At 41.6% G+C, this 26636-nt stretch overlaps 1 protein-coding gene across 4 annotated transcripts in view; it reads right to left on the reverse strand.

The window, feature by feature from the left end:
- LOC147017206 (CUB and sushi domain-containing protein 3-like) overlaps positions 1–26636 on the reverse strand; it is an 879227-nt gene that overhangs the window by 223989 nt on the left and 628602 nt on the right. For all 4 annotated transcript variants that reach the window (XM_085846657.1, XM_085846658.1, XM_085846656.1 and 1 more), the window contains 3 exons: positions 19137–19314; positions 1186–1331; positions 777–857 (listed from right to left, as the gene is read on the reverse strand). In XM_085846657.1, coding sequence (XP_085702783.1) covers positions 777–857; positions 1186–1331; positions 19137–19314 — 405 coding nt within the window. The remainder of the gene's footprint in view (positions 1–776; positions 858–1185; positions 1332–19136; positions 19315–26636) is intronic.

Here is a 26636-nt window from a genome sequence, read left to right on the forward strand (position 1 = left end):
TGAGTTAAACCACCTTGTGTTATTTCAACGACACGACAGGTGCTCAAATTCAAGACCCGAATATCTCAAACCAGCCACCTTATCCATTAAGCCATCAGCAGGCTTCTCTAAATGGTGAAGAAACAGTTAAAAACAATTAAAAATTCTCTTAACCAGATCCATATGTTCGCCATAGTTGAAACAATTTGTCCTCATCATACACCTGACCTGTTCACCAGGTTTTGTCCAAATCCGTCCCGAACTTTTTGAGATATTGTGCTACATATCGTTTTTGGCCCCGTCTCTCAATGGTGAAGAATTAGTTCAAAAATTCTCGGATCTGGATCTTCACCAAAATCAAATCACTCCGTCCTTGTCAAACACCCAACTTGTTCACCGAGTTTCCTTCAAATCCGTCGATAACGTGTCGAGATATCTTGCTCACAGACAGACAAACAGAGGTGAAAACATAACCTCCAACCGTCTTCGGTGACAGAGGTAATAACATGTAATACGAGGGGATAAATACAACTTCAGCTGTTTTCTCAGTGATTTACGAGGAGGCAACCATGTCTTGTCCATGCCGGCTGTGAAATACACTTGTGATATCAATTATGAGTACATGTTTGTGAGTGTATCATTGGCTATAAACAATGCTTGTCCATGCCAGCTATAAATTAAAAAACAGTCGATGAAAATTGTTCCCTGGCTTACTTTGAAGGTAGAGGCAAATAAAAGTCCACATTCAGCAATGTTGTACACATGGACAACAGTGTGCGCAACAAAGCCAAACTTACCGATAGAGAACTCCTCGTGCTCGGTGAGAAAATCCCCATTGAGAATGGCAGGCGGTTTCTGACAAGACGTCATCTGGTAAGCTAAAGAAAGAGTAAAAGGATTAATGCAATCACTGACTATCTCATGCTTCAGCCAGTTATTGCAGCCAGCATACACGAGAGTGGATACAACACAAAGGAAACCCACTGGCCAAATCTCCTGCAGATATATTAATGGGCAAACTAAATGGATAGCTTCTGTCAAGGTAGTGCTTTGCAACACAGGCTCAATTTCAGCTTTCAGGGCAAAATGTCAGTGCTAACCCCGCATGCATGATGAGGAGTTTGACGAGGTCCTTCGTGGACAAATGTACACCTGCCGGCCACCTGTTTCATTCTCCACGGCCCTGTAATAAAGAAGAAAGCGTACCCTGGTAGCGCAGGGCAAAGAGAGCGTTGGTGGAAAAGTCGCTGTGGTATCTCAGAAGAACTTCATTGGAAAGGCTGCGAACAGGAAGTGCCCTGCTGCCTTCACTCAACCGTGTCAGCAGAGGTGAGTCTTTATCAGGCCCATCCCTGAAGGAAGATGTATGCTCATTATTTGAAGCGGGTTCATTCAATACAGGTCTTAGAAAATACTTGAAAGACGCTGAATAACTGTCCCTTGTGTTCAATTTCACCACCAGCATGGAAATCTAGCATTGTATAAATGGCATGCTTTATCATCATTAGAAAACAATTTGTTGCAGCCTTGCTTCATATGTTTGGGTACAGCCTGAATTGTACTTGTAAATTACAACAATCATAACACCACCGATGACAAACCACAGCAAAAATAGTGAAGGAAACCATTTCTCCAAACAATGCAAGAGCCTCCATGTATTGAGACACTCAACATAGTATCAGATAAGCAAAGATGGGGAGATTTCCAACCAATCTTCTTTCGCCATTTTACCCCATAATTCACTTCCCCTCTCTTACTCTCCTCTCTTCCAGACTTTATTTCTCCTTTCTTCCCGCTCCCAACGTATTCCCCCCAGGCCTCCCGCAACACCAACATTCCTCCTCTTGATTCATTAATACTCCCCTCTTACCTCTTTTATAATTCCTCTTCTTCTATATTTACAACCTATTCAACACTATTTGATGACTCCATGTGTGGAGAGATAGCCAATCAATGCCTTGTATTCTACTGTTCAAAAATTTTCCCCGATTCTTCACATCAGAGGTTCTTGCCAACTTGAGAAAGAAAATCGCAGCTTGTTTAGGTGATGATGGTTGATGATGCTGAGACGATTCTGATTTGCAGACATCAAGTGCAATTGGAACACAGCGTGCACAATTACACAAATACAACTGCCATCAGGTTAATGGATAATAGCAGCAAATGAGGCAAATTGTTTACTATGTTGAAACATGTGTTGAGAAAACACAGCCCCCAAGAGAGTGCTTATGGACGAAATGACATCAGACTAACCAAGAAAACAAACCACTCCGACTTGTAATTGGAATAGCTCGATGGAAGGCGCGATGAGGATTGTTGCAGGAGATGGTGAATCGGGATAGGCCAAGATTCCCCAAGGAAAACGTTTGATAGTTAATCACTGCATTAGCAAGACTGTGTGTGGGCATATGCAGCGATCCTACGTAAGGTGCCATTTAAGGCGTAAATGAGCGCCTGCTCTAATTTATGCCTCCCGAGGATAGCCGCAGTGTTAGTGGCCATTGTGTCAGCAGGAGATGTGGGCATTATGCAATGTCTACCAACTGTTGTATTCGCTTTGGCGCTCTTCCATCACTGGAGTACAGTGAATAGCATAGCACAGGTAGCTTAAAAGGAGTGATGCTGTTTGGTGGTGAGAACGGTGTTGTGAGAACCAACGCGTTGGACTGGAATAACAGCTCAAATCGCTTTACGCCTTTTCCACCTGTTCACTCCACCTGTTCTCAACTCGAATAGTTTCCAAGCATTACGATTTGGTGCACATGAGGTCGCACAGAGTACGTCATCTTGATTCAACATGGTCAATATGGTTTGCACTGGAGACATACAAATGAGCACAAAATAATTGCAGAACACAGTTATTTTACTTTTATATATTTATTTGAGAATTATTATTATTATTATTATTATTATTTTTCAATATTGCTTTTATATTGTCATCCTGAAGTTATATTTTAAACAAGACTGTTTGCATTACGTAACAATCTGCCATTGATTGCACTGTTCTGCAGTTTTGAAGTAACCCTGAAATTATAACTGTCTGGCAAAGCTATTCCTCGGATGCCGGTTAGAAATAGGCTCGCTCCGAGAAAGACGAATTGCTGCCTGTCAGGTGAATCGGAAAGCCATTGATAATGCTTTGGTGGTCTCCGCAAAGCAAAGCATCCTAAGGATAAAGAATAATAAATATAAATCAAAGCGAGCCTGGCCACTTCTACTTGACTCGGCTTTTCCATTACCGTCCACAAACCACATCGTGCATTTTTCTATGTTGTTGTGTTTTTATTTCTTAATCTCTGATTACATTTGATTTGGAGAAAATGAAAAGGTATGATCGTGTGCTTTTAAACGACATTCAATTTTAATCATGAAGTGGCCTTCAAATTTTTATCATCTCCCTTTCTTTTAGTAAAGGTGGCAAATAATCGATCATTTCATAAAGCTGAACACAGAGGAATTAGCATGATGGTCACAGGAGATGAGGATTTGATCTGATATATAGAGATAAGAATGAATTGAATTCTAAACATGGCTTCCACCCTTCCCCAAACCCTCCAAGGTGACAAGTGGAATGGACTGCTTCAAGATCAGTCAGCTAGCAAAGTGAACATCAATAGGACAATTTACTATTGTCACTTTAACTACCCTTCTTACAAATCCAAAATGATTCCATCATGAAAGCGATGATTCTACTCTGATCAATGCTTATTCCACTGGTGGGGACAGGAATACGTCATCTGAAGCTACCAAGCATGCAAAATGAAATCACATCATTAATTTTGAGAGTCATTATAGGAGATAAAGAAATGAAACAAAGAAATAAATTATAAGGGTTTAGCCTCCCTGAGATTTCCTTTGGAAAGATGGGATTAGAGCTGCCAGACAAGTTGAGAGAATATTTACCTCGGAGACTGAAGGTGAAGGAGGTTATGTTTTCACCCCTGTCTGTCTGGTTGTTTATTTGTCTGTGTGCGGGGTATCTCAAAAAAGTTGGACGGATCCGGATGAAACTTGGTGGGCAGGTTGGGTGTGTGACAAGGGTGAATTGGTTAGATTTTGGTGAACATCTGGATTCAGCTACTTTAATTTTTTAAGTGATTCTTCACCATTGAGATAGGGCCATAAACGATATTTTGCATATTTCAAAACTGTATTGGGCCGGATATGTTCTTGTGGATCAGACATTGCGGGGTGGAGTTACGTGCTCTATTGATTGCCCTTCTACTTTCTGAAACAGTTCAAGCATCTCAAATCATACTTAACTTTCAGCATCTGTTTAAGCGAATATTCAAACAAAAATAAAATGATTATGCCCATTAAAAGAAGACCTCACCATGACAAAGCTTGTCAGCATGGCCATCGCACGAGTCATCAGACTTTGTAAAGTAAGGTTGAAATGGGAACTATTTTTAGATCCTCGTGGAGGATCTCTAAGTCTTACTCACATTGTTGTTCTTCATCTTCTTCTTGTGGGCTTTTTCGTTTCACAGCCTCCGGTTTTCATCGAAACTTCCTGAAACTTGGCATATATATGTAAAAGTACCCTGCACAGACAGTAACCATCTCCGATTTTGAAAATTCCTCCGAGAAAAAAAGTTATGACGTCAAAATATCTCTGCTAATGGAAATCACCTAAAAAAAATCTCCGAAACTCGGCAAGCTTTTTGAATTCTGCTTGAGGGAATCGAACAGGGCATTAGCAGAGATGAATTACCGCACATATGATACACCACTATGACGTCATATCAATTTTTATGACGTCATTCCTCTTTTTTGACATTTTTTGTTTTTTGTTTCATTTGTTTCACAGCCTACAGTTTTCATCGAAACTTCCTGAAACTTGGCATATATATGTAAAAATACCCTGCGCAGAGAGTAACCATCTCCGATTTTGAAAATTCCTCCTCGAAAAAAAGTTATGACGTCAAAATATTTCCGCTAATGGAAATCGCTAAAAAAATTATCTCCGAAACTAGGCAAGCTTTTTGAATTCTGTTTGCGGGAATCGAACAGGGCATTAGCAGAGATGAATTACCACACATATGATACATCACTATGACGTCATATCAATTTTTATGACGTCATTCCTATTTTTTGACATTTTTTGTTTCACAACCCAGAGTTTTCATCGGATCTTCGTGAAACTTGCCATGTATATGCAAAAAGTCCATGCACAGGCAGTTACTATCTCCGATTTTGGAAATTCTTCATAAAAAAAAAGTTGACGTCATAATATCGCCGCTAATGGAAATCACCTATAGCATTATCTCCGAAAATTGGCAAGCTGTTTGAATTTTGTTTGCGGGAATCAAGCTGGGCATTAGCACAGATAATTCATCGCAAACCTGATACATCACAATGACGTCATATTCGTTTTTATGACGTCATCATTAAGAGGACGAGGATCTTAGCCCATTTGATCTTGTTGGTTTGTGGGGCAGTTGGCAGCTTCTGCTGATGGTGTGCAAATGATGACTGCAGACAATTCAATGGCCTATTCTCTTGTCTTGAGGAAGAAGAGAACAGCTAGCAGCTGTTGCTATGAGCTCTTATACAATGGGAAAGAGGGAGAGATTTCTGTGGACCAAGTAGACACTAGAGGCATGACCTTTCCAACTAATTTCAAGGTAGCAGCCATCTGCAAATTGCTACCATTTGTTATGGGAAGTACCACAAGTGGCCTTGCATCGAGGAAAAAAATAAATTAATGTCACTCAGCTTTCGGCAAACACATCAAGGAGCCCAAAAGGGAAAATAAGATAAAGGCACATATTGTACAAATGACTTCCTTCATCGTCAATTCAGCACCACATGGGGTTTCCATTAGTGAACCTCAGCTGGAGAAGTAGCTTGCAGTTCTTGCACTGTATTTAAATATTTCAGTGTTGAGTGCACTTGATGGTAGATGCCAAGCACTGCTATTTGTTTTGATCATTATAATTTGATGTACAGGGTCTGTTCCTGGAATCCTGAAGAGTTCAACTGGCAAAATATTTTTTTTCTCCTACATGGCGAATACTTCAGTGAAATTTTCTTGGTGATGACTTTCGCGGTGCCAGGATAGCTCAGTAGGTCGTGTTTACCATGTAATAAACTGTCTAGTCTGGGCTCAATCCTTAACGACTCAGGATTGATGAAAAACTTTCAGGAAGGGGTAGTGTATCATGAAGGTTCCATGGCATCTCTCAAAAAGAGTGGGCTAATGTCGGTAGTTCTGGGAATAAGGTAGCAATTATGAAAAACAAATGGCTTTATCACTTAATTAAAAAAATTAACTCATTTGACTCAAATATAGCCTATATACATGCTTGCAAATACATGAGGGTATTTGAATTTGCAAACATTTATGGTTGAGACACATCCTTCTACAATGTTGGAAAACCCTAGAGTTATAAGGTGTCCCTGATTGGGTGATCATTGAGAAATGACTACATAATACAGGGTATCACAAAAGTCACTGTGCACCTCTGCAAATTTCATGTAAAACATGAAAAGCAGCTCGATTGTTAATATGTAAAAATAGCCGACATGACGTTTAACATGGTTATTACATCAGCAACATGTCAGCCCTTTGCATTGTTGTAAGCCAGTTGTTTTTGAGAAATAAGTAGATTCAATTCTAAGATGGTTTTGCCACTTGAGGCATGAGGTTTTTTTGGTGGAACATACGTTTTGTAGTGCAGGTGAATATATTGAAAGGGTAAGACAGGAGTTTGCAGAAAAGTTTCCTGACAGTGATGTTCAACATCGTAACACTGTACGGGAGTTAATTTTCTAATTTCATAAGACTGGCTCAGTTGTAAATGCCTCACAGCCTGTCAGGGCTTCAGTGTTATCAGATGAGAAAGTTAACGATATTACGTTTGGCTTATTAAGAAGCCCAAGGAAATCAGTTCATAAGTTGTCACAGCAGGCAGGTGTCTCATGTTGCAGTACATGCACAGCGATTCTTGGTCTTAACCATTTCATTTCAATATTTCCCAATGTCTATATTTTCAGTTGAATGCTCTTCTTAATGTGCCTTGAAGCTCAAATTTTATCTAGAATCTCAGAAAAGAATCGTTGTCCTATAAACCCCCATTAACAAGTTGACTGAGATGGATGAAATGAATGACATCTCCTGTGATGAGGCTGAAGCACATCACCGACAGATCGGTACATCGTGCTTTATATCGGTGGCCTCTGTATTTATCACCTCTCCTCTGGTTCTATGCTCTCTGCTCTCTCTCAGTCCTCCGACACTTCCTAGATCATCCAGCATGCACACTTTCTTTCAGTAACTTCGTCCTGGTTAAACTCCCAAAATCTGATTGACTGCACACGTCAACTCTTTCTTTCTGTTTTCTCCAGTTTTTGGAGATGTTATCCAGAAATGGTTCAAATCCACTCTTTCCTCCAGGGTTTCAATCAAGAGGTGCACCATATCCCATGTCACCCCCCCACCCCTATCCACAATCTCTTCTATCCCCATTAATCTGACCTAACTCAATCCCCTTACTTCCTTCACTCATCTTTCTCCACTTTTCCAGTTTGTTCATTCCCTTGATTATTGTGTCTAACTGTGACCCTGCTGGCACTATGTTGCTTTTGTACCTTCTGTCAACTTGCACATCGATTTTGTATAGAAAGAAAACCCATTCTTCGAAAGAGAACACTGATGTCATTTTGACATTATCTATCACATGTGGAAGAGCCATTCAAACTTTTACATGAAAAATAGCAGACATAAAAGCGTCACAAAAAAAACTTCCATTACATTCGGAACCTTTGATCTTGATTACCTCAACTTGCCTCAATGAGCCTGAAAGGCCCCTTGGAATCTGGCTGTAACTGGTTGGCTCACACCTTTTGCTGCATCTCTAGCCATAATCCCAAGTGATCCATATAGCTCACAACCAGTGTGACCACTCCTTGACTTTTTTTCACAAGATCTTGGCTATTCGTTGTTCACCTTGGCGTCTTGGTTTTCGATGGGTTTTCTTGGCGTGTCGGTTTTCTATTATCATCGCTTTTCCAAAACCTTGTGAATTCTTGGATTTTTTTCATTGGCTCACCTTGGCATTTATGAAAATGAGGAGTGCTCACACTGCTCACAGCATATCCCCATGGAAGAAAACAACAAAAACAGAGCCAAACTCGAGGGGGAGCACTCGGTAGAGTGCAAAACCTCCGCCGCCAATACTGCTAGGTCACTCAAGTGAACCTGATATCCTATTCATTCAATTTGACGTCAACAGTGCTCACAGAGTTATAGTTTGCAACTTTCCCTTTTACTTTTAACTTTTACATACTCAATTCATTCGTCATAACTGGATTCCTTGAGACAGAAATTGATTTTACGTGGGTATATCCACCTGAAGTTCCAAAATCAGCCGCAATTATAATTTTGGCTTGTTTTTGTTGGAAATAACTTATAACATGTTGAAATGCAAAAAAAAAATCGAAATTTTGTTGAAAAAAAAAGTTGCAAAATTTTTTTTTCTCTAACAATTTTTTTTTTTGGGGGGGGGGTTGGAAATCACTTAAAACATGTAGAAATGCAAAAAAAAAAAAATATTCAAATATTTTTTCAAATTGGCCGCCATAGTGGCCATATTGGATTTTGGACCAAGTCCAAAATCTAATGTCATGATCCTTGGACCAGACCTAACCCCCCCCCCACCAAGTTTCGTCGAAATCCGTCGAGGAGTTTTTCTGTAATACTGTTCACAAACAAACAAACAGAAAGGGGTGAAAATAGTGACCTCCGATCTTCGATGGCGGAGGTTAATTATTGGATCCGAATCGAGATTCAAATATTCACCAAAATTGAATCAATTCTTCCTTGTCACCCACTCAACGTGTCACCAAGTTTCGTCCCAATCCGTCCACAACTTTTTGTGATATTGTGCAACATATCGTTTTTCGCACTATCTCTCAATGTTGAAGAATCACTTAAAAATTCCAGTGTCCAATCCGGATCTTCACCAAAATCTAATCAGTTCGTCATTGTCACACACCCAACCTGTCCACCAAATTTATTCCGAATCTGTCAACTTTTTTAGATATCCTGCACACAAACAGACAGACAGACAGACAGGGGTGAAAACATAATGTCCATCCACCTTCGGTGAGTGGAGGTAATAAGTACTTGGAACACGGGCACCTTGTCAGCTGCTATTTTTTTGCCAAATTGTGGAAGCCAGTGATGACAGGTCTGATTGCCAGTGGTACAGATTACTGGAAACCAAGAAGAAAGGACATCCTATTGGTCCCGTATGAGTATGTATTAATTGTTGGTGATGTTCATGCGAGGAAGAGAGAACACAAGATATAGGAAGAAATGAGGGTGATGTTAAAAAGAAGGTTGAAGAATGGTTCCTGGATTAATTTGTGCAGTAACATTCAGCTTGTGAACAATGTACATGTTTGTGAAGTATTCATGAAATTCTACCAACGAGATGCTCACGATAATCGAATAAAAGACCCCAAAAAACAAAGTACAACAAACTAGGCACACGCTGACCGGTATATATTGAGGTCAAAAAAAGTAATTTTTGATGTTTTGTTACAAATCTTCTCTCTTTGTACTGAAAATTAAAACCGAAAATCTTCACACACGTTTTCGAGTAATATAGGCATCATAATCATATAACTTTCGAAACACAACTGATCATATGACCAGGTATCTATGTTTTGTGAAATGAATACAGTTTTAAGTTTCCAGGAAGGTGAGTAATAAATAAAATGACCGTTTTTACAGCCATTTTTCCCTGCTGTGCAGGGGTTTTGGCTTTTTGTGAGGCAATGTTTTATGGCCGGATGCCCTTCCTGACGCCAACCCTGGTCGCCTCTTACGACACACAGGGATATGGTATACCTATTCTAACCGGGGCATACACCGGGACCAGTCACTGGCACTCATTTCACGACCTCGGAAGGATGACAGGCTGAGTCAACCCCCTGGTGTTAATTCAGCAGCCAACGGGGCTTGAACTCAGGACCCTTGGATCCCAAGCCGCCACCCTAACCACTAAGCCAACACCAGGCTCCAGGAAGATGAGTATATTAGTTATAATTATACACCCTTTAAAAATGACATGTTAACATTCATTACCGTTAGTGTCAAGTGGAGTTAAACTTTCAGAACCCACAGTGACTTAATAATTAATCACCAACTTTAAAAGCATATGACTAGTGTGTCTGAATTCATAATTGAGAATCCTTACCATATTTCACGGACCAGTGTTTGTGTGTGTTTGTTTGTTTGTTTGTCATGCTATGACTCCTACAATTCCAGACTGATTATATCCAGGCATGCGACATAGGATCAGCATGACCCCGATTAGTGTATCGGGGTGTTTTTATATTTTCTCATGGTCTTGGGGTGGGGGAACGCAAATTCTCCATGTAAATGTGTATCGTGTAGCGCCGCCTCCAGGTGGGGGTGGGGGGGGTGTATTACAAGTGTCCACCATTTACAGCACAATATTCCTGTCCCCACGTTTTCCAATGCAATGAGGTGTTTTGTATTATATCAGCAGCAGGTATGTTTTGGCTTCATGCACATAACTTCATGGGTTATTTTTGTTTTATTTGCCTTCACAGAGCTGTCAGTTGCCTATACACCGGCCAAAAAAGGGTTGCGTCAAAAGAATGTGTTGCATGCTTGGAACAGGATCACCCATATGGCGGGTCCTCTGCTCGTCAGCAAAAATTACATCTTGTCATCGAGGCATTTTTGCCAATATAGCAAAGGATAATGTTGGTGTAACAAATTTCACAAATTGAAGAGATGCATTTTCTGTTACAACATATGACCACTATTCAGTGATACAACGAAAGGACCATCATTTATTGAATGAGAATATGGTGTACTTTTTATTTATATTTTATTTTTCTTAAGGATTTAGGGCTCGTTGTGCCACACACATATCTCACACACAGGCCCGAACAGACAACTACGCGAGACACAACACAGGACTGATAGACGAGACAAACACAGCCACTAAGCTTGGTGAAATTGCCATCACTTCCCAGGTGTTACAGACCAGTATATTCATTGAATTGTGCTTTGGTGAAGGTAAGATTGGCTGTGAACTTTCCTGTTGTCACAACAACAACAACAACAACAACAACAACAACAACACGAGGAATAAAAAGGCACTGGCAGTTGGAGAACAGAAGGAGGAGATGGGGAGACGAGAAGACGAGGAGGAGGAGAAGGCAATGACACATTCTCTTGAGCTGTCACGCTCGTTTTCAAGAGTTGCAAAGCATTTTAAAACCGACATACCGAGTGAAGGAGGAATCGTAGGTCTTCTGTATGTGGAAATAGGAAGGTTCAATGACTCACCAATTCCATGACCACAATGAACCAACTTCATCCCACAGTGCGCTGGTCTGTGGGGGTTCAGCTTCATTTTTCATATCATACCCTGAGAGGTATCCTTCTCTGAAGTCCCTTTACTCGTGGAATCGACCTGTCGGATATTGCAATGCTCTTATCTCGGAGACAATTTCAAAGCTTGTACACCCTCGTTGGTGCCATTTTGGGTGATTTACATGTCATTTCCAAGAAGGCACTAGGCTAGTTGACTGGTGCATACTCTCGGAGCTTATTCGTCCCTCCAACCTATCCGTCAAGTAACACATGGTCCTTTACAGCTTGGAGTTCCCGTCTTCATCATCTGTGATACATCTTCATCTGAGGACTCAGATTATTCTCTATGCTTCGGTGATACGAGGAATTCACCTTCTGAGGACTTGTAAGCGTGACTGTTCAGTTGGTTTCATTCTGTGCATCCTCCAGACTAGATCATTTCAACCGTGCTCACCGCCGAACTTTCCCCCATTTATAAAGCCGCTGTGGTTTATCGTACAAACTGCTTCCTTGAGCTAAGTCGTTGGGAATCATCAGTTACCTTATAGCTGCATCATTATTGTTGACGTTTGCAGGAAATATTTTTAAAATTCATATTAATGCCATTTAGTGTTACCTTTAATTTGTATTATTGTGCTTTAGGTGGACAGCAGGGATAAATAAATATTCATGATAAAGTTACCCTTCTGTCTCCTGTTGTACGTTGGTTTCACCCTTAAAATGCTAATAGTATTTATTTTCTGCAGAGGCAACTTCCAGGTTACTGATGCACTTGCTGCAGTGCCCTGGGGTCAACAAATACAGTGCCTTCAGAAAGTATTCACACCCCTTAACTTTTTTCACATTTTGTGTTGCAGCCTGAATTTAAAATGGATTAAATTGAAATTTTTTGTCACCCATCTACACAAAATACTTCATGATGACAAAGTGAAAACAAGTTTTTAGAAAATTATACAAATTAATTAAAAATAAAAAGCTGAAATGTCTGATGGAAATAAGTGTTCAACCCCCTGAGAGAATACTTTGTCGAAGCACCTTTGGTAGCGAGTACACATTTGAGTCTTCTTGGGTATGTCTGTATCAGCTTTGCTCATCTAGATTTGGGGATTTCCTAACATTCTTCTTTGCAGGTCAGGGGTTCCACCAAAACTGATCAATCTGTTATCTGTACTATACTCTATAACAGAGAGAGTTGTGAGGTGTGGTGTTTCCATCTATGACGTATTTCTAGTTGTTACTGAAGTTATTCAGAGGTGTGAACTGGCCCCCAAACTCTTCAGCGCTTGTATGGACTGGATTTCCAGGAGGATGTCGGAAAGATCAAGCTGTGGCCCATCGTTTGGGAATGTCAAGATCTCCAACCTTGATTTCGCAGATGATGCAGTCATCTTTGCAGAGATGCTACATATCCTATCGGGGACCCTCGAGGTGTTGAATGAGGAGTTGGAGCCGCTGGGATTACGGGTTTCCTGGGTCAAAACTTTGATCCAGGCTTTCAACGATATATTGGATGCTGCTATCTTGTCTGTACCCGTTTGTGGTGAGGATGTTGAGGTCACGGAGAGATTCACTTACCTTGGTAGTGATATTCATGTCTTTGCATGTTGTGAGCCAGAGATCAATAGACATATGGGTTGGGCCTGGGGAGTCATGCATTCACTGAATCATGATCATGGGGTGTGGCGTTGTTGGTACCTATGCAGGACGACGAAAGTCGGAGTCATTAAGTTATTGGTGCTTCCAGTCTTGCTCTATGGATATGAGACTTGGACTCTGACCAAGAATCTGGCTTAACTCCATCAGTACCAGGTCTCTTCGGAGAATCCTTTGCTGTTGCTGTTCAGACTTTTGTGTCCAACGAGCAGTTGCTGAGAGAGACTCGGATGAGATTTGTTACCTGTATGGTCCGTGAGCATCAGGTGTGACTGTATGTACATGTGGCTCGCTTTCCTAATGCTGATCCTGCTCACCAGGTTCTCTCAGCAAGAGAGCTTAGTGAGTGGAGGAAGCCAATGGGCTGACCACGTGCCTTGTGGTTGCAGCAGGTTTATCGGCATTTCAAGGAGATGGGGATGGCACAAACATCTGCCTGAGATTATGGCCAGACGTAGGCCACTGGAGTACCAGTTGAAAGTGGACGCAGTGATGCGCTGCTCCGGCTCATGCTCCCATACCTGACCTGACATTCCTTGAAGATTTGCTCAAGCTCTGTCAAATTGAAAGGGCAGCGTCGATGAACAGCAATCTTTAAGTTTTTCCACAGATTCTCAATGGGATTCAAGTTTGGGCTTAATTGGCTTGGTCACTCAAGGATATTCACGTTCATGTTCTGAAGCCATTCCAGTTTTGCTTTGGCTGTATGCTTGGGGTCATTGTCCTATTGGAACATAAATATTTGCTGCAGTCTAAGGACTTTTGCACTCTGAAGCAGGTTATCCTCAAGAATTTGCCTGTATTTTGGCACCATTCATTGTTCCCACTATCCTTACAATCTCCCAGTCCCTGCCACTGAAAAGCATCCCCTTATCATGATGCTGTCCCCACAATGCTTCACGGTAGGAATGGTGTTAGATGGGTGATGAGCTGTGCTCGGTTTCTGACAGACATAGAGCTTTGCATTCAGGGCAAAGAGTTAAATTTTTGTCTCATCAGACCATAGAATGTTTTGCTTTATGCTCTCAGAGTCTTTCACGTACCTTTTTGCAAACTCTAAGCATGCTGTCATGTGCCTTTCTCTCAAGAGTGGTTTCTGTCTTGTCACTCTCCTATAAAACCTAGATTTGTGATGTGCTGCACAGACTGTTGTCCTTCTGCCAGGTTCTCCCATCTCAGCCTGTAGTTCTGTCAGAGTGGTCATTAGGTTCTTGGTCACCTCCCTAACCAAGGTCCTTCTTGCCCGGTTGCTCAGTTTGGTCAGACGGCCAGCTCTAGGACGAATCTTGGTCATTGCATATTCTTTCCATTTCCTAATGATGAAGCTCACTGTACTCTTGGGAAGTTTCATCACGAGAAATTGTTTAATATCCTTCCCCAGATCTATGCCTCCTCACAATTCTACCTCGGAGTTCTACGGACATTTCCTTGGACATCATGGTGGAGTTTCTGCTCTGACATGCACTGTCAATTGTGGAACCTTTTATAGAAAGGTGAGTTTCTTTCTAAATCATGTCCAATCAATTGAATTGGCCACAGGTGGACTCCAATCAAGTTGTAAAGACATCTCAAGGATGATTAATGTAAATTGGATGCACCTGAGCTCAATTTGGAGTGTCATAGCAGGGGGTTAAATACTTATTGCCACAAGACATTGCAGATTTTAATTTTTAATTAATTTGAAAATTTTCTAAAAACATTACATGTTTTCACTTTGTCATTATGGGGTAATTTGTGTAGATCAGTGACAATTTTTTTTTTGTGATACATTTTAAATTCAGGCTGCAAAGGAACAAAATGGGACAAAAGTCAAGGGGTGTGAATAGTTTCTGAAGACACTGGAAGACCAGGGCACTCTGGGTACCAGGGACACTGCAACAATTGTGCCGTCTATCTCACCGCACTCAGTGGGGTATTTACCAAAGGAGGAATTTCCTCCTCACCATGGATGCCAACCTATGGGGATTGTCTGTTCTGTGCTCTTCTCCTTTTAAATTCTGAACATCAAGCAAGGAAGCATCACATACCATTTTTTTTTAAAAAGTCTTTGTATGACTCAACAGGGGTTTGAACCGCTGACCTCCCCGAATCAGAGCGGATGCTCTCACACCACTGAGTCTTGAAAATACTTGCTTTTCTAAAATATGTGATTTCCATGCAAGATCTACGCTCATGGAAGAGCGAGGTGACAGAAGATTAAAAAGGTAACAAACAGAGTGGAGAGTGGGACAAGTGAACTCCACAAACAAGGAAATGAACGAACAGGAAAGAGGAGGGAAAGAGGAAGAAAAGAGGAGCGTAGGAAGTAGAGTAACCTGCAAGTAAGAGGGTTGGGTTGGGTCGAGTTAATGGGGTGGAAAAGATTGTGGTTAGGGGTGGATGATGACACAAGACCCTGGTACACCAATTGCTTGAAGTCCTGGCAGGAAGAGTGTGATTGATCAGCTTCAGGAAAGTGGTTCTGCAAATGAGATAAAAGAGGAACAAAAGAGAGGAAGTGGGTGTTAAGCCTGGAGCTTTGGGAGTTTATTCAGGAGTGGGTCATTGGAAAAAATGCATGCATTCTGGAGGAATGGGGATGGTCGGAGGGTTGAGAGAGTATCTCAACTCAATGAGAAAACGAGCCTTTTACGAGCCTCAACAAAGTATGCAAAAAACCAAAAAGTTAAATACAGAGGCCATTGGCCTGATGTGAGAACAACAGTCCTTGTGCTTCATCCTCATCATGCGAGATGCAGTCAATGTTCAGAGCTTTAAATTGTATATAATCTAGGAGAGAAAGATGAGATGCTGGAGCACCAAAAAAAGGGGAAGAGAAGAACCGAGTGATCTATGGACGAAAGCCTTGCAGGCACCGAGTTGTGATTGATCAAGGAATGACTTTGCAGGGAGGATAGACTAGAAGCTAGTCTATCCTCGAGTCACTGGAGGTATTCACACTTGTCTCTGAGCTGTCTAGCCTGGATTGAAATCTCAGCCCAAACTTAAACTGTCATCCTGGTGCTTCACAGACAGGGTGAGACATCATTGTGTGTTGTTGATTGGATGGACGGAGAACTCGGTGTCTCATCTGCTACATTAGTTGGTGGATAATGAAGGTCCCACAGTGTCCTTCATGAAGATTAGTTGAGCTATCGCCAACACCCTGAACAAATTCCAAATTCCTGCTATAACCTACAGGTGCAATGCATCCACAGCACAGCTGCACTACCAACAAATGTTACTACACCCGCAGCCATGTGCTGCATATGAAAGAAGACCAGAGAGTTGGTGTCAAAGCCACCCAATGCTCGCCTGTTTATACATTTATCGTTTTTAAAAGACTAGTCTAATAATATTTTTTATAAAGCATTGCAGTGAAGTCTGATCCAAATAATTTTAAAGCAATATATGTATTTGCATATTGTAATCAGTAAACTAGTACACATATTAAATGAATGGCAAGCGTCTAGTATAAACAGGCGAGCATTGGGTGGCTTTGACACCATCTTAGGGTGAAATTATTTTTTTTTTTAATCATTTGTTAGTTTCAACTTCACTACACCAATAGTATACCCCAAAGGAACCTCCATGCCAAATATCAGCATTCTAGTACACATATTAAATGAATGGCAAGCTTCTAGAAAAATAACTTTCACCAAAAACTTTAACATTGATGTGCTACAAAAAAGTTAAGTTCAAAACAGGTCCAAAATTTAAAACATTTGTTAATTTCAACTTCACTTCACCAATAGTATACCCCAAAGGAACCTCCATGCCAAATATCAGCATCCTAGTATACGTATTAAATGAATGGCAAGCTTCTAAATAACTTGCATCAAAAACTTTAACATTGATGTGCTACAAAAAAGTTAAGTTCAAAACAGGTCCAAAATTTAAAACATTTGTTAACTTCAACTGCACAGCACCAATAGTATACCCCAAAGGAACCTCCATGCCAAATATCAGCATCCTCGTACACATATTAAATTAATGGCAAGCTTCTAAATAACTTGCCTCAAAAACTTTAACGTTGATGTGCTCCAAAAAAGTTAAGTTCAAAACAGGTCCAAAATTTAAAACATTTGTTAATTTCAACTTGACCACACCAAGAGTATACCCCAAAGGAACCTCCATGCCAAATATCAGCATCCTAGTACACATATTAAATTGATGGCAAGCTTCTAAATAACTTACATCAAAAGCTTTAACGTTGATGTGCTACAAAAAGTTAAGTTTAAAACAGGTCAAAAATTTAAAACATTTGAAATTATTTTTTTAATTTCAACTTCACAACATCAATAATATACCCCAAAGGAACCTCCATGCCAAATATCAGCATCCCAGTACACATATGAAATGAATGGCAAGCTTCTAAATAACTTGCACCAAAAACTTTAACATTTTCACGCTCACGCTAATGCCGGGGGTATCGCTATAGCTCTCTGTCCTTCGAACAGGCGAGCTAAAAATGATTTAATTGGAATGACAATCATTACTATATGTATCTGTTAACGTCCCGAACCAACACATTACCCCTGTACATATTCTTCTTATTATTATTCATGAGGGAGGTCTCATTAATTTTGGATCAGCAGAAAATTGAGCCCATCTTGTTGGAACAAGTCTTTCAAAAACTAGCGGACAAGGCATGACATTCAACAGGAGCCGATTTGGGTCGGAATTTGGAACTTTCAAAGGGTGCCAGTGATAACTCGCTTATTCCTCATTTAAAGACAAATTTAACGTCCACCAGTAATGAACGTAATGGATGTTCGTGGCCCAACCTAATGTCCAATTCAACGGAAAGCATATTTTTGATGCAACTGCCTGCTGATGAAACATCAGTCTGATGAGTTTACAGACAAGTTGAGAATGTAAATCAGAATAGACAGCTCAAAGGCAATCCCACTACCTATGCATCATCCTGTAAGACTCCCAAATATGCTCGTGAAGATATTCCAAAATATAAGACAGTCAGCAATCATATATTAGGATGTTTCACAACAGCTCTAACTCCCAATTGGTTATAAAATAAGCGTTATGCTTAATCATCAATTTATGACCTTTTCTTTGCTATACTTGCTATCTTTTTCCTGAAATGGCAATGTGTGGCTAGCACTTTGACTCGGCCACAAGAGGCAGGTTAAATGCAGGAAGGTGATACATATAATCAGTTGTGGATATGGAATAAGGTGTTTAAAAAATGGCTGATTTGTATACTAGTTAGTTATAAAAGGATGTCGATGTTAATGTTGGATTACATTCATGGTTAAAACAAAAAGTGACTTGTACAAAGAATTGATTAAGGAAATGATTAAGGAAATTGATTAAGGAAATCATTTTAAGATCATTGGCATCTCCCGCAATGAAGCTGAGTCTTTGGGCCTCTCACTCAATCACCGCAGGTTGGTCGGTGGTCTTTCTGTCTTCTACCGACTCCTCTCCAGCCTTGCCCCCCCTGCTCTCTCTGTGATTTGTCCCAACCACATTTCCACAGGGCGCTCAAGGTCCGCCAACAACCCCCTTCTGGTAAAACTACCAAAATCACGAATCACTGCTCATCTTCACTCTTTCATTCCTCTTTTTTCCCGCCTTTGGAATAAACTTCCTCACTCTATTCTTTCCCATTCTTCCCTCCAGGCTTTCAAAACAGCTGTTCACCACCACCTCTTATCTTCCCCCATCCAAATCCTCGATCTTTTCTACCCCCGATAATCCACCCAAGCCCACTTCCTTCAATTCTCCTGCTTTCCTTCCTGAAAGTCCCTTTAATGTCCATCTTCCCCTCGCCATGTTCCCCGTCCCATCCCCATCCCTCCCCCTTCCACAGTTCACCTGTGTCTGTTCCCCAATGTTTTGTCCCTTCCACTCCCGCCCCTCTTGTCTCATGCCTCCTTGCTGTGAGTTGTGTGTTAGCTCTCATACGAGCCTCGACCAAGGTATACAAAAAAAAAAAAAAAAAAAAAAAAAAAAAAAAAAATGGTTTATGGATACAGCGCAGACGTGATAAGGCAAATGGCCTCTGTCTTTCTGCGGTTACTTGTACACACTTGTAAAAACTTTCTTCCAGGTTAAATGGAATTTATTGACATTCAAATGAAACATTATTGACTGCGAGCAGCGGTTAAAAGAACAATGACACTTATGGTTAATAACTCACCAGATAGTGATTAAATCAAACACAGACTCCGTCACAATCCCAGTGAGGTTGATTTGGACGCCGTAACCAGGAGGGAATGTAATCAACCAGAAACAATCCTGGTAGTTTGGGGAATCATCTGGATAGCCAGGAGAGTAGATGGTTCCACTCATATTCGTAATATTTCCTCCACACAGGGCTATAATCAAGAGAAAAGTGGGTTATTGAAGCCGAATGTCAAAATTCGACCTTTTCATTTTAGTGGGACATACTTTGCAAAGAGATTTTCCAAAGAAAAAAAGGACAGCACAGTACCTGAAAGCAATCTAAGATGAAAAGTTACAATTATAATGTCCATTTGGTGAATCGAGTGCATCCATTTTATTCTTCATTTTCAAAAAGGCTGTTGCAGATAAGCAGGAGTTATGAAGATGGGTGATTAATGAGAATAGACAGGTACAGTTAGTTAGCTGGGGTGAATGCAATTCAGCGTGTGTGTGTGTGTGTGTGTGTGTGTGTGTGTGTGTGTGTGTGTGTGTGTGTGTGTGTGTGTGTGTGTGTGTGTGTGTGTGTGTGTATATGTGTGTCATATTTATGAACATTATCCTTACTGTTATTCACTGACAAGTACTTGTGTGTGTTTGTTTGTTTGTCACGCCACTTCTCCGACAGTTCTGGGCCAATTACATCCAGACTTGCGACATAGGATCAGCTACAGGGGTGTTTATATATTTTCTGGTGGTCTTGGGAGGTGGGGGAGAGGGAGACGCAAATTCTCTTTGTAAATTTTTTTCGTGAAGTACCTCTACAGGTGGGAGAAGGTATAAAAAGTCCCCACCCTTCACTTTACAGGACTTTACATCCTGTCTCCAAGTTTTCCAGTGCAGCGAGATGTTTTGAATTATAAGCAGTTGATATGTTTTTGCTTCATGCATGCAACCCAGGATATGTTTAATATTTTCTGGAGTGATTGAGGTAGCTGTCAGTTGCCTAAAAACCACCAAAATAAATGTATGTGTCAAAATAATGTGTTGTATGCTTGGAACAAGTTCGCTCATAGGGCGGGTACTCTGCTAGTATGTGATCATGTGTCACATATATGTTTGCATACAACATGTATAATGTCATGTATAAGATGTGTGGATTCATGTATGTGTATTGTTGTGGTTCTGGGAAGCTGGCACTCATCCGAGGCAATAGCACCCAACATATCGCGATCCCAAGACAGTTATTACCTCTGCCACCGAAGGTGAAAGAGGTTATGTTTTCACCCCTTTCTGTCTGTTTACTTGTGTCCAGAATATGTTAAAAAGTTGTGGAAGGATCCGGATGAAATTTTTTTGGACAGGTTCAGTGTGTGACAAAAACAAACTGATTAGATTTTGGTGAAGATCTGGATCCGGATCAGACTACTAGAATTTTTAAGTGATACTTCAGGTCAGGTCAGGTATGGGAGCATGTGCCAGAACAGCGCGTCGCTGCGTCCACTTTCCGCCGGTACTCCAGGGGCCTCCGTCTGGCCATCCCCCAGGCAGATGCCAGGCCCATCCCCATCTCCTTGAGATGATGGTCAACCTGCTGCAACCATGAGGCACGTGGTCGGCCCACTGGCCTCCTCCACTCATGAGACTCCCTCGCTGAGAGAATCTGGTGAGCAGGATCAGCGTCAAGAAAACGAGCCACATGTCCATACAGCCGCAACTGACGCTCACGGACTATGCAGGTAACAAATCTCATCCGAGTCTCTCTCAGCAACCGCTCGTTGGACACAAAATCCGACCAGCGATAGCCAAGGATTCTCCGAAGAGACTTGGTACCAAAGGAATTAAGTCTCCGTCTCAGATCCTTGTTCAGAGTCCAAGTCTCGCACCCATAGAGCAAGACTGGAAGTACCAAGGACCTGAAGACTCGGACTTTCGTCCTCCCGCACAGGTACCGGCAGCGCCACTCCCCATGATCCAGTGAATCCATGACTCCCCAGGCCCGACCCAGACGTCTATTGACCTCTGACTCGCAGACAGCAGAGACATGAATATCACTGCCAAGGTAAGTGAATCTCTCCACGACCTCAACATCCTCACCACAAACAGACACAGACAGGACAGCAGCATCCAATATGTCACCGAAAGCCTGGATCTTAGTTTTGACCCAAGAAACCCGTAATCCCAACGGCTCCGACTCCTCATTCAGCACCTCGACGGCCCCCAAGAGGATGTCTAAAGTCTCCGCAAAGATGACTGCATCATCTGCAAAATCAAGGTCCGAGATCTTGACATTGCCAAACGATGCACCGCAACTTGATCTCTCCGACATCCTCCCTAAAATCCAGTCCATACAAGTGCTGAAAAGTGTGGGGGCAAGTATACATCCCTGACGAACTCCAGTAACAACTGGAAATAAGTCAGAGATGGTACCACCACACTTCACAGCACTCTCAGTACCAGAGTAGAGTTCAGACATCAGATCGATCAGCTTTGGTGGCACCCCACGAAGACCAAGAATCCTCCAGAGGACATCCCGATTCACTGAATCGAACGCTTTACAGAGATCAACATAGGCTGCAAGCAGCCCCTGCCGAAACTCTCGTCTGCGTTCGGTGAGGACACGAAGTGCAAGGATACGGTCAATCGTTGACCTATTTGGTGTAAAGCCTGACTGCTCTGGACGCTGGTGCTCAAGCAGATGGTGGCGAACCCTCTTCACCATTGAATACTTCACCATTGAGAGATAGGGCCCCAAAACAACATATAGAACAATATCTCAAAAATGTATTTGGCCAGACATGTTTTCATGGATCAAGCATCACAGGGTGGAGGTATGCGCTCTACTGAGTGCCCCTCTAGTTTCTTAGTATTCGTTTAGTTAGCCCTTTCCAGATGTCTAGTGGGTAAATGGGATAAGATGCATTGCGTCAGGCTTTTTGTGCGGTCTTCAATCCCCTATCCCTTCACTTATTTTATTACCTTCGCCGAAGAAGAGGGTATTGCATTTGTGTCCATTTGTTACTTACGAAATCTTAAGATTTCGTAAGTATATCGATGACTTCCGTCCTCTGTTTGTGTGTTTGTGTGTAGGCACGATAACTCGAGAACGGAAGAAGCTACCAATGTCAAATTACAACACGTGATTCAGGAGGGTGATGGCGAGCGCTGATTAGATTTTGGTCAAAATTGGTCAAAGGTCAAGGTCACAGTGAGATCAAACATAATTCCGTAAATTCATGTGGAGAAATGGAGTATTTTTGCTTCGGTCGACGTTATGTGTTCGTTTTAACTTCGATTTTAATTTTGTCTTCGGTTTGCTTAACACTCGGTTGTCAAAATTCTGGTAAAAATCGGATGTTTTGGAGACGTTTTAAGATTGTATAAAAAATATTTCACTCGCCGAGTCAAGGCTCGTCACATGGTGCAGCGCACTCGAGCAGACGCGTCGTTGAGTCACGTAAAGGTTTTGCGTGTGCGCACTGACGGTGTTTTCGATATAGATGGTGTTTAAAAGTCATTTTTTATCCCAATAAAGGTTATCGTCGCATGCCTGACTCGCTAAGCCGTCGGATTATGTAAAAATTGTTGGTGGATGGCCGAATATTACGGTTTTGTGACTTTGATAAAATAATATTAAATAATTGCGTGGAGAAATGGAGATTTTTGCTTCGGTCAACGTTACGATCTTTGATGGTTTGGTACAGAATCATCATAGAAACTTCTGGTTTGCGTCGCTACCTTCTGTGGAGACAGCTTTTATTAGACAAGGTCAGAGGTCAAGTTGACGATTTCGTAAGTACCAGTCTATGACTGCTCGTTTGTTTGTTTGCACAGAACTTTAGTGTTTTTCTCCGCAACCACCTGTCGGATTGAGACAAAATTTTCAGTGTTGGAGCGACTACTCATGTACAATGTTTTCATGATAATTATGACGTCATAGGTCACGTGGTGTGGCAGCCATGTTGAAAAGACGGAAAAACTTTGGACCTCTAAGGAAAAAATAGCACCGCAAAGCGGGCGTAACCCCTCACCCCTTGACGCAAACCAATTTCAAGATGGTGGCCATATTGAAAATCGCAGCACGCCCATTTTCGAAAGGAACCTTCCTCTACTCAGCCCCAACACACCCAGCACAAATGGATTTAATCAGACAAGGCGTTCTCCTCGAAATCGACGGAAACCAATTTCAAGATGGCTGCCATGGAGGCCACATTGAAAATCGCAGAGCACCCATTTTCGAAAGAAACCTTCCGCTACTCAACCCCAACATACCCTGCAAAAATGGATTTAATCGGACAAGGTGTTCTCCTAGAAATTGATGGAAAGCAAAAGTTGACAGACGGACGCCCGCCCAGACGGACGCCCAGACAACGACTATGACGACAATACGCCTTAAGGCCCGGTCACACCTTGACGTTTTAGCCAGCGATGGCAACGTATTAAAATGTATGTAAAACGCTGGCTGACGTTGAACTTTTGATGTTTTTTTTTTAAGATTCGGACGTATTCATAACGAGTTGGTCGTATGCATAACATATTAGTAATGGACACAGAACGTTTCGTTGTGTTTTCGATAACTTATACCAACGAATGCTGACCTGTTGTCGGCCTACACAACCGATGCCCAACGATAGTCTAACTTAGGCACAGCACGTTGCACGCATCGCCGCCGATGTCGTGACGCAGCCTATTAAAAGGCTGACGCACAACGATTCGAATCATAACTGCTGTAGAAATGGAAGTGTCAACATCGCGGTCACACCTTGGCGATCTTGCCAGCGTATACCGACCTAAGAAAAATGTGTCTAAAACGTTGGGGCACGTCAAATACGGTATGAGTAAGTTTGGTATACGTGAGTAGAACGCTAAAGTACGCTATCATAAGTCGTAGTAAGTAGAGTACGTCAAGAAATTTTAAACATGTTCAAAATTTTACGACGTACTCGGCGTATGACACACGTTCCGCATGCGATGGGGATAAGTTTTACACACGATATGTGGACGCTTACACACGTCCACAAAGGCTACTTATAAGCTACTCATATGTCGAAACACGTCGCGGTAATGTCTTTTTTACGCGAAACTTATTTCTAACTTGTGTTTGACGTGCTTTGAACCAATTCTTTACGTAGTCCCAACACACATCGACGTATGTAGACGTATTCCAATGACGTCTTCCGGTCGACAAAAAAAAAAAAATGAACGTGTTTCTAGGTTACAACTGCCATATAAAGACGTGTTCCCAGCGGTTTTGGGAATTGGTATATAAAAATGCTGCTCATAAAAGGGAAACCAACAGTGTTTTCGAGTCCTTTTTGAGTCGATGTCCATGTCAGCAGTATCAGTATCAGTATCAGTATCAGTATCAGTATCAGTATCAGTAGTAGTTTGTTCATGTTGGCAGTAGTAGGTGAGTGTGAGGGGGAGGGTGTGGGTTATGATGGATCGTCCTTGCATCCGCGTGTCCACGGGTAGGTTCATAGGCTGCCACTCAACGATTTAAATGGCTGCATCTCCACTATTGAAAGTAGACGCTTACGCTCAACAATTGGATTTTTTTTACACTCAACGACTTTTAAACGGTACCACTCAGCTAGTTTCATTGTTTACAATGAACGATTTAAATTGCTGTCACTCGCCTTTGTTTTTTGACGCTGGCGCTCGGAAATTTTAATCGTTTCTATTGAACGTGCTAAATCGCTCAAACCCCACTATTGAAAGTAGACGCTTGTGCCCAACAATTGGATTTTTTTACACTCAACGACTTTTAAACGGTACCACTCAGCCATTTTCATTGTTTACAATGAACGATTTAAATTGTTGTCACTCGCCTTTGTTTTTTGACGCTGGGGTTTGGAAATTTGAAGCGTTTCTTCTGAACGTGTTAAAACGCTCAAACTCGACTATTTTAAATAGACGCTGCCGATGGACAATTGGAATCATAGCCAAGCTAGACATCGAAGTGTGAACATCCTCGTCATGCCGAAGAAAAGTTTGAAGAATGCTGCAAATAAGTGTCCTGGCCGTGGCCGTGGACGCTGACGCAAGGACGATCCATTATACCGACGTCTTTCAGCCTTTGAGTAACTTAAAAGTAACGTCTGTCGACGTGTGGCAACGATTGCGTAACGTGCCAACAACACGTTAATCATAGGTTAGAAATAAGTTTCGGGTATGCTAAACATTACCTCGGCGCGTCTCAACTTATGATTAACTTACAAGTAGCATGTGTTGACCACTGTCAACGATCGCAGACCGTGCATACAATTTGTGGCCAGTGTAGCGGAACGTGTGAGTCATACGCCGGCATACGTCGTGAAATTTCAAGCATGAAAAAATTTGAGGACAACCGAAAAGTACAACGTTTAAAGCCAGCGTACAACGACGTATGGCAGTGTTTTTCAGCGTGCTCTCAATGTTATCAAAACTTACCCATAACGTATTCAACGTGTGCCAGCATTTTAGAAAAAAAATTCAAAAATCGGCATACGTTGGCTAAAACGTCAAGGTGTGACCGGGCCTTTAGCCAATTCGGGCTGAGGAGTAAAAACCGCACTGAGGTAAAAATTGAAACTTGGCACATGGCAAGTACTCCTCATATGGAATGAGTGTTGTTTTTTTTAATTGACATCATAGGTGCCTTCTTTATGATGTCATAATTGCATATGTAGAACGCTGCATCTGATCAGTATGAAAAATTTTGAGGGTCATCTCGGGATAAAATGGTTCTCAAAAATTTTCAATGATGTCATTGGTCACGTGATTCGGCATCCATATTGTTTTTTTTTTTTTAAACCTTCAAAAAGCTTCTCTGAAATGGCTGAACCGGTCTTCACCGCCAGCATTTATAAAGTGGCAGTCCTAATTATGTCTCATTTATAAAGTGGCAGTCCTAAAATTATAATTATTAATTAATTATGATTAATTAACACCAGTACACAAAATACACCACACAAAACTATACAAACACCACACAACAGCACACAAAATAAGTCATGGTGAGGGTCTGCAATCGCTGATTGCTCTTTTTATTGTTCACTTTGTTTTACAGACTAACCCTGCCGTGCATGCATGCACGTGATATCAGTGTCGTTACTTCTGGAGCAGGATAAACGAATACCACCCAGCTCATTCGCATATGTGTGCCATTTTCCTGTTCAAATGTTGCGCCATAAATCAACTGATGCCTTACCTCAGACCCTCACCACACTCACCACAATGATAAAATGTTCACCATGTTCACAACAAATGCTTTCTAAAAATCCCAACAACAACTACGCCCAACCTCTTCACCACAAATGCCACAACCATGACCGCCCACTTCAACATCTTCACCGCAATCAACTCAACCGCTCCCAATGCTCCAACATCTTCACCACGAACACAACAGCGCTTTTTCCACATCGCTATAACCATCGTAACTGCCAACAGCTCCGTAGACACTCACAACAGTCATTGAGGATGCCGGGGAATGAGGAACATAGCAGGTGCTGGTGAGCCAGAATACTTCAGCATGTAGTTTGAAGAGCAAATATGC

This window comes from Eptatretus burgeri, chromosome 11, assembly GCF_056783735.1.
Source record: "Eptatretus burgeri isolate ZD-2024b chromosome 11, Ebu_testis_v1, whole genome shotgun sequence".
NCBI lineage: Eukaryota > Metazoa > Chordata > Myxini > Myxiniformes > Myxinidae > Eptatretus > Eptatretus burgeri.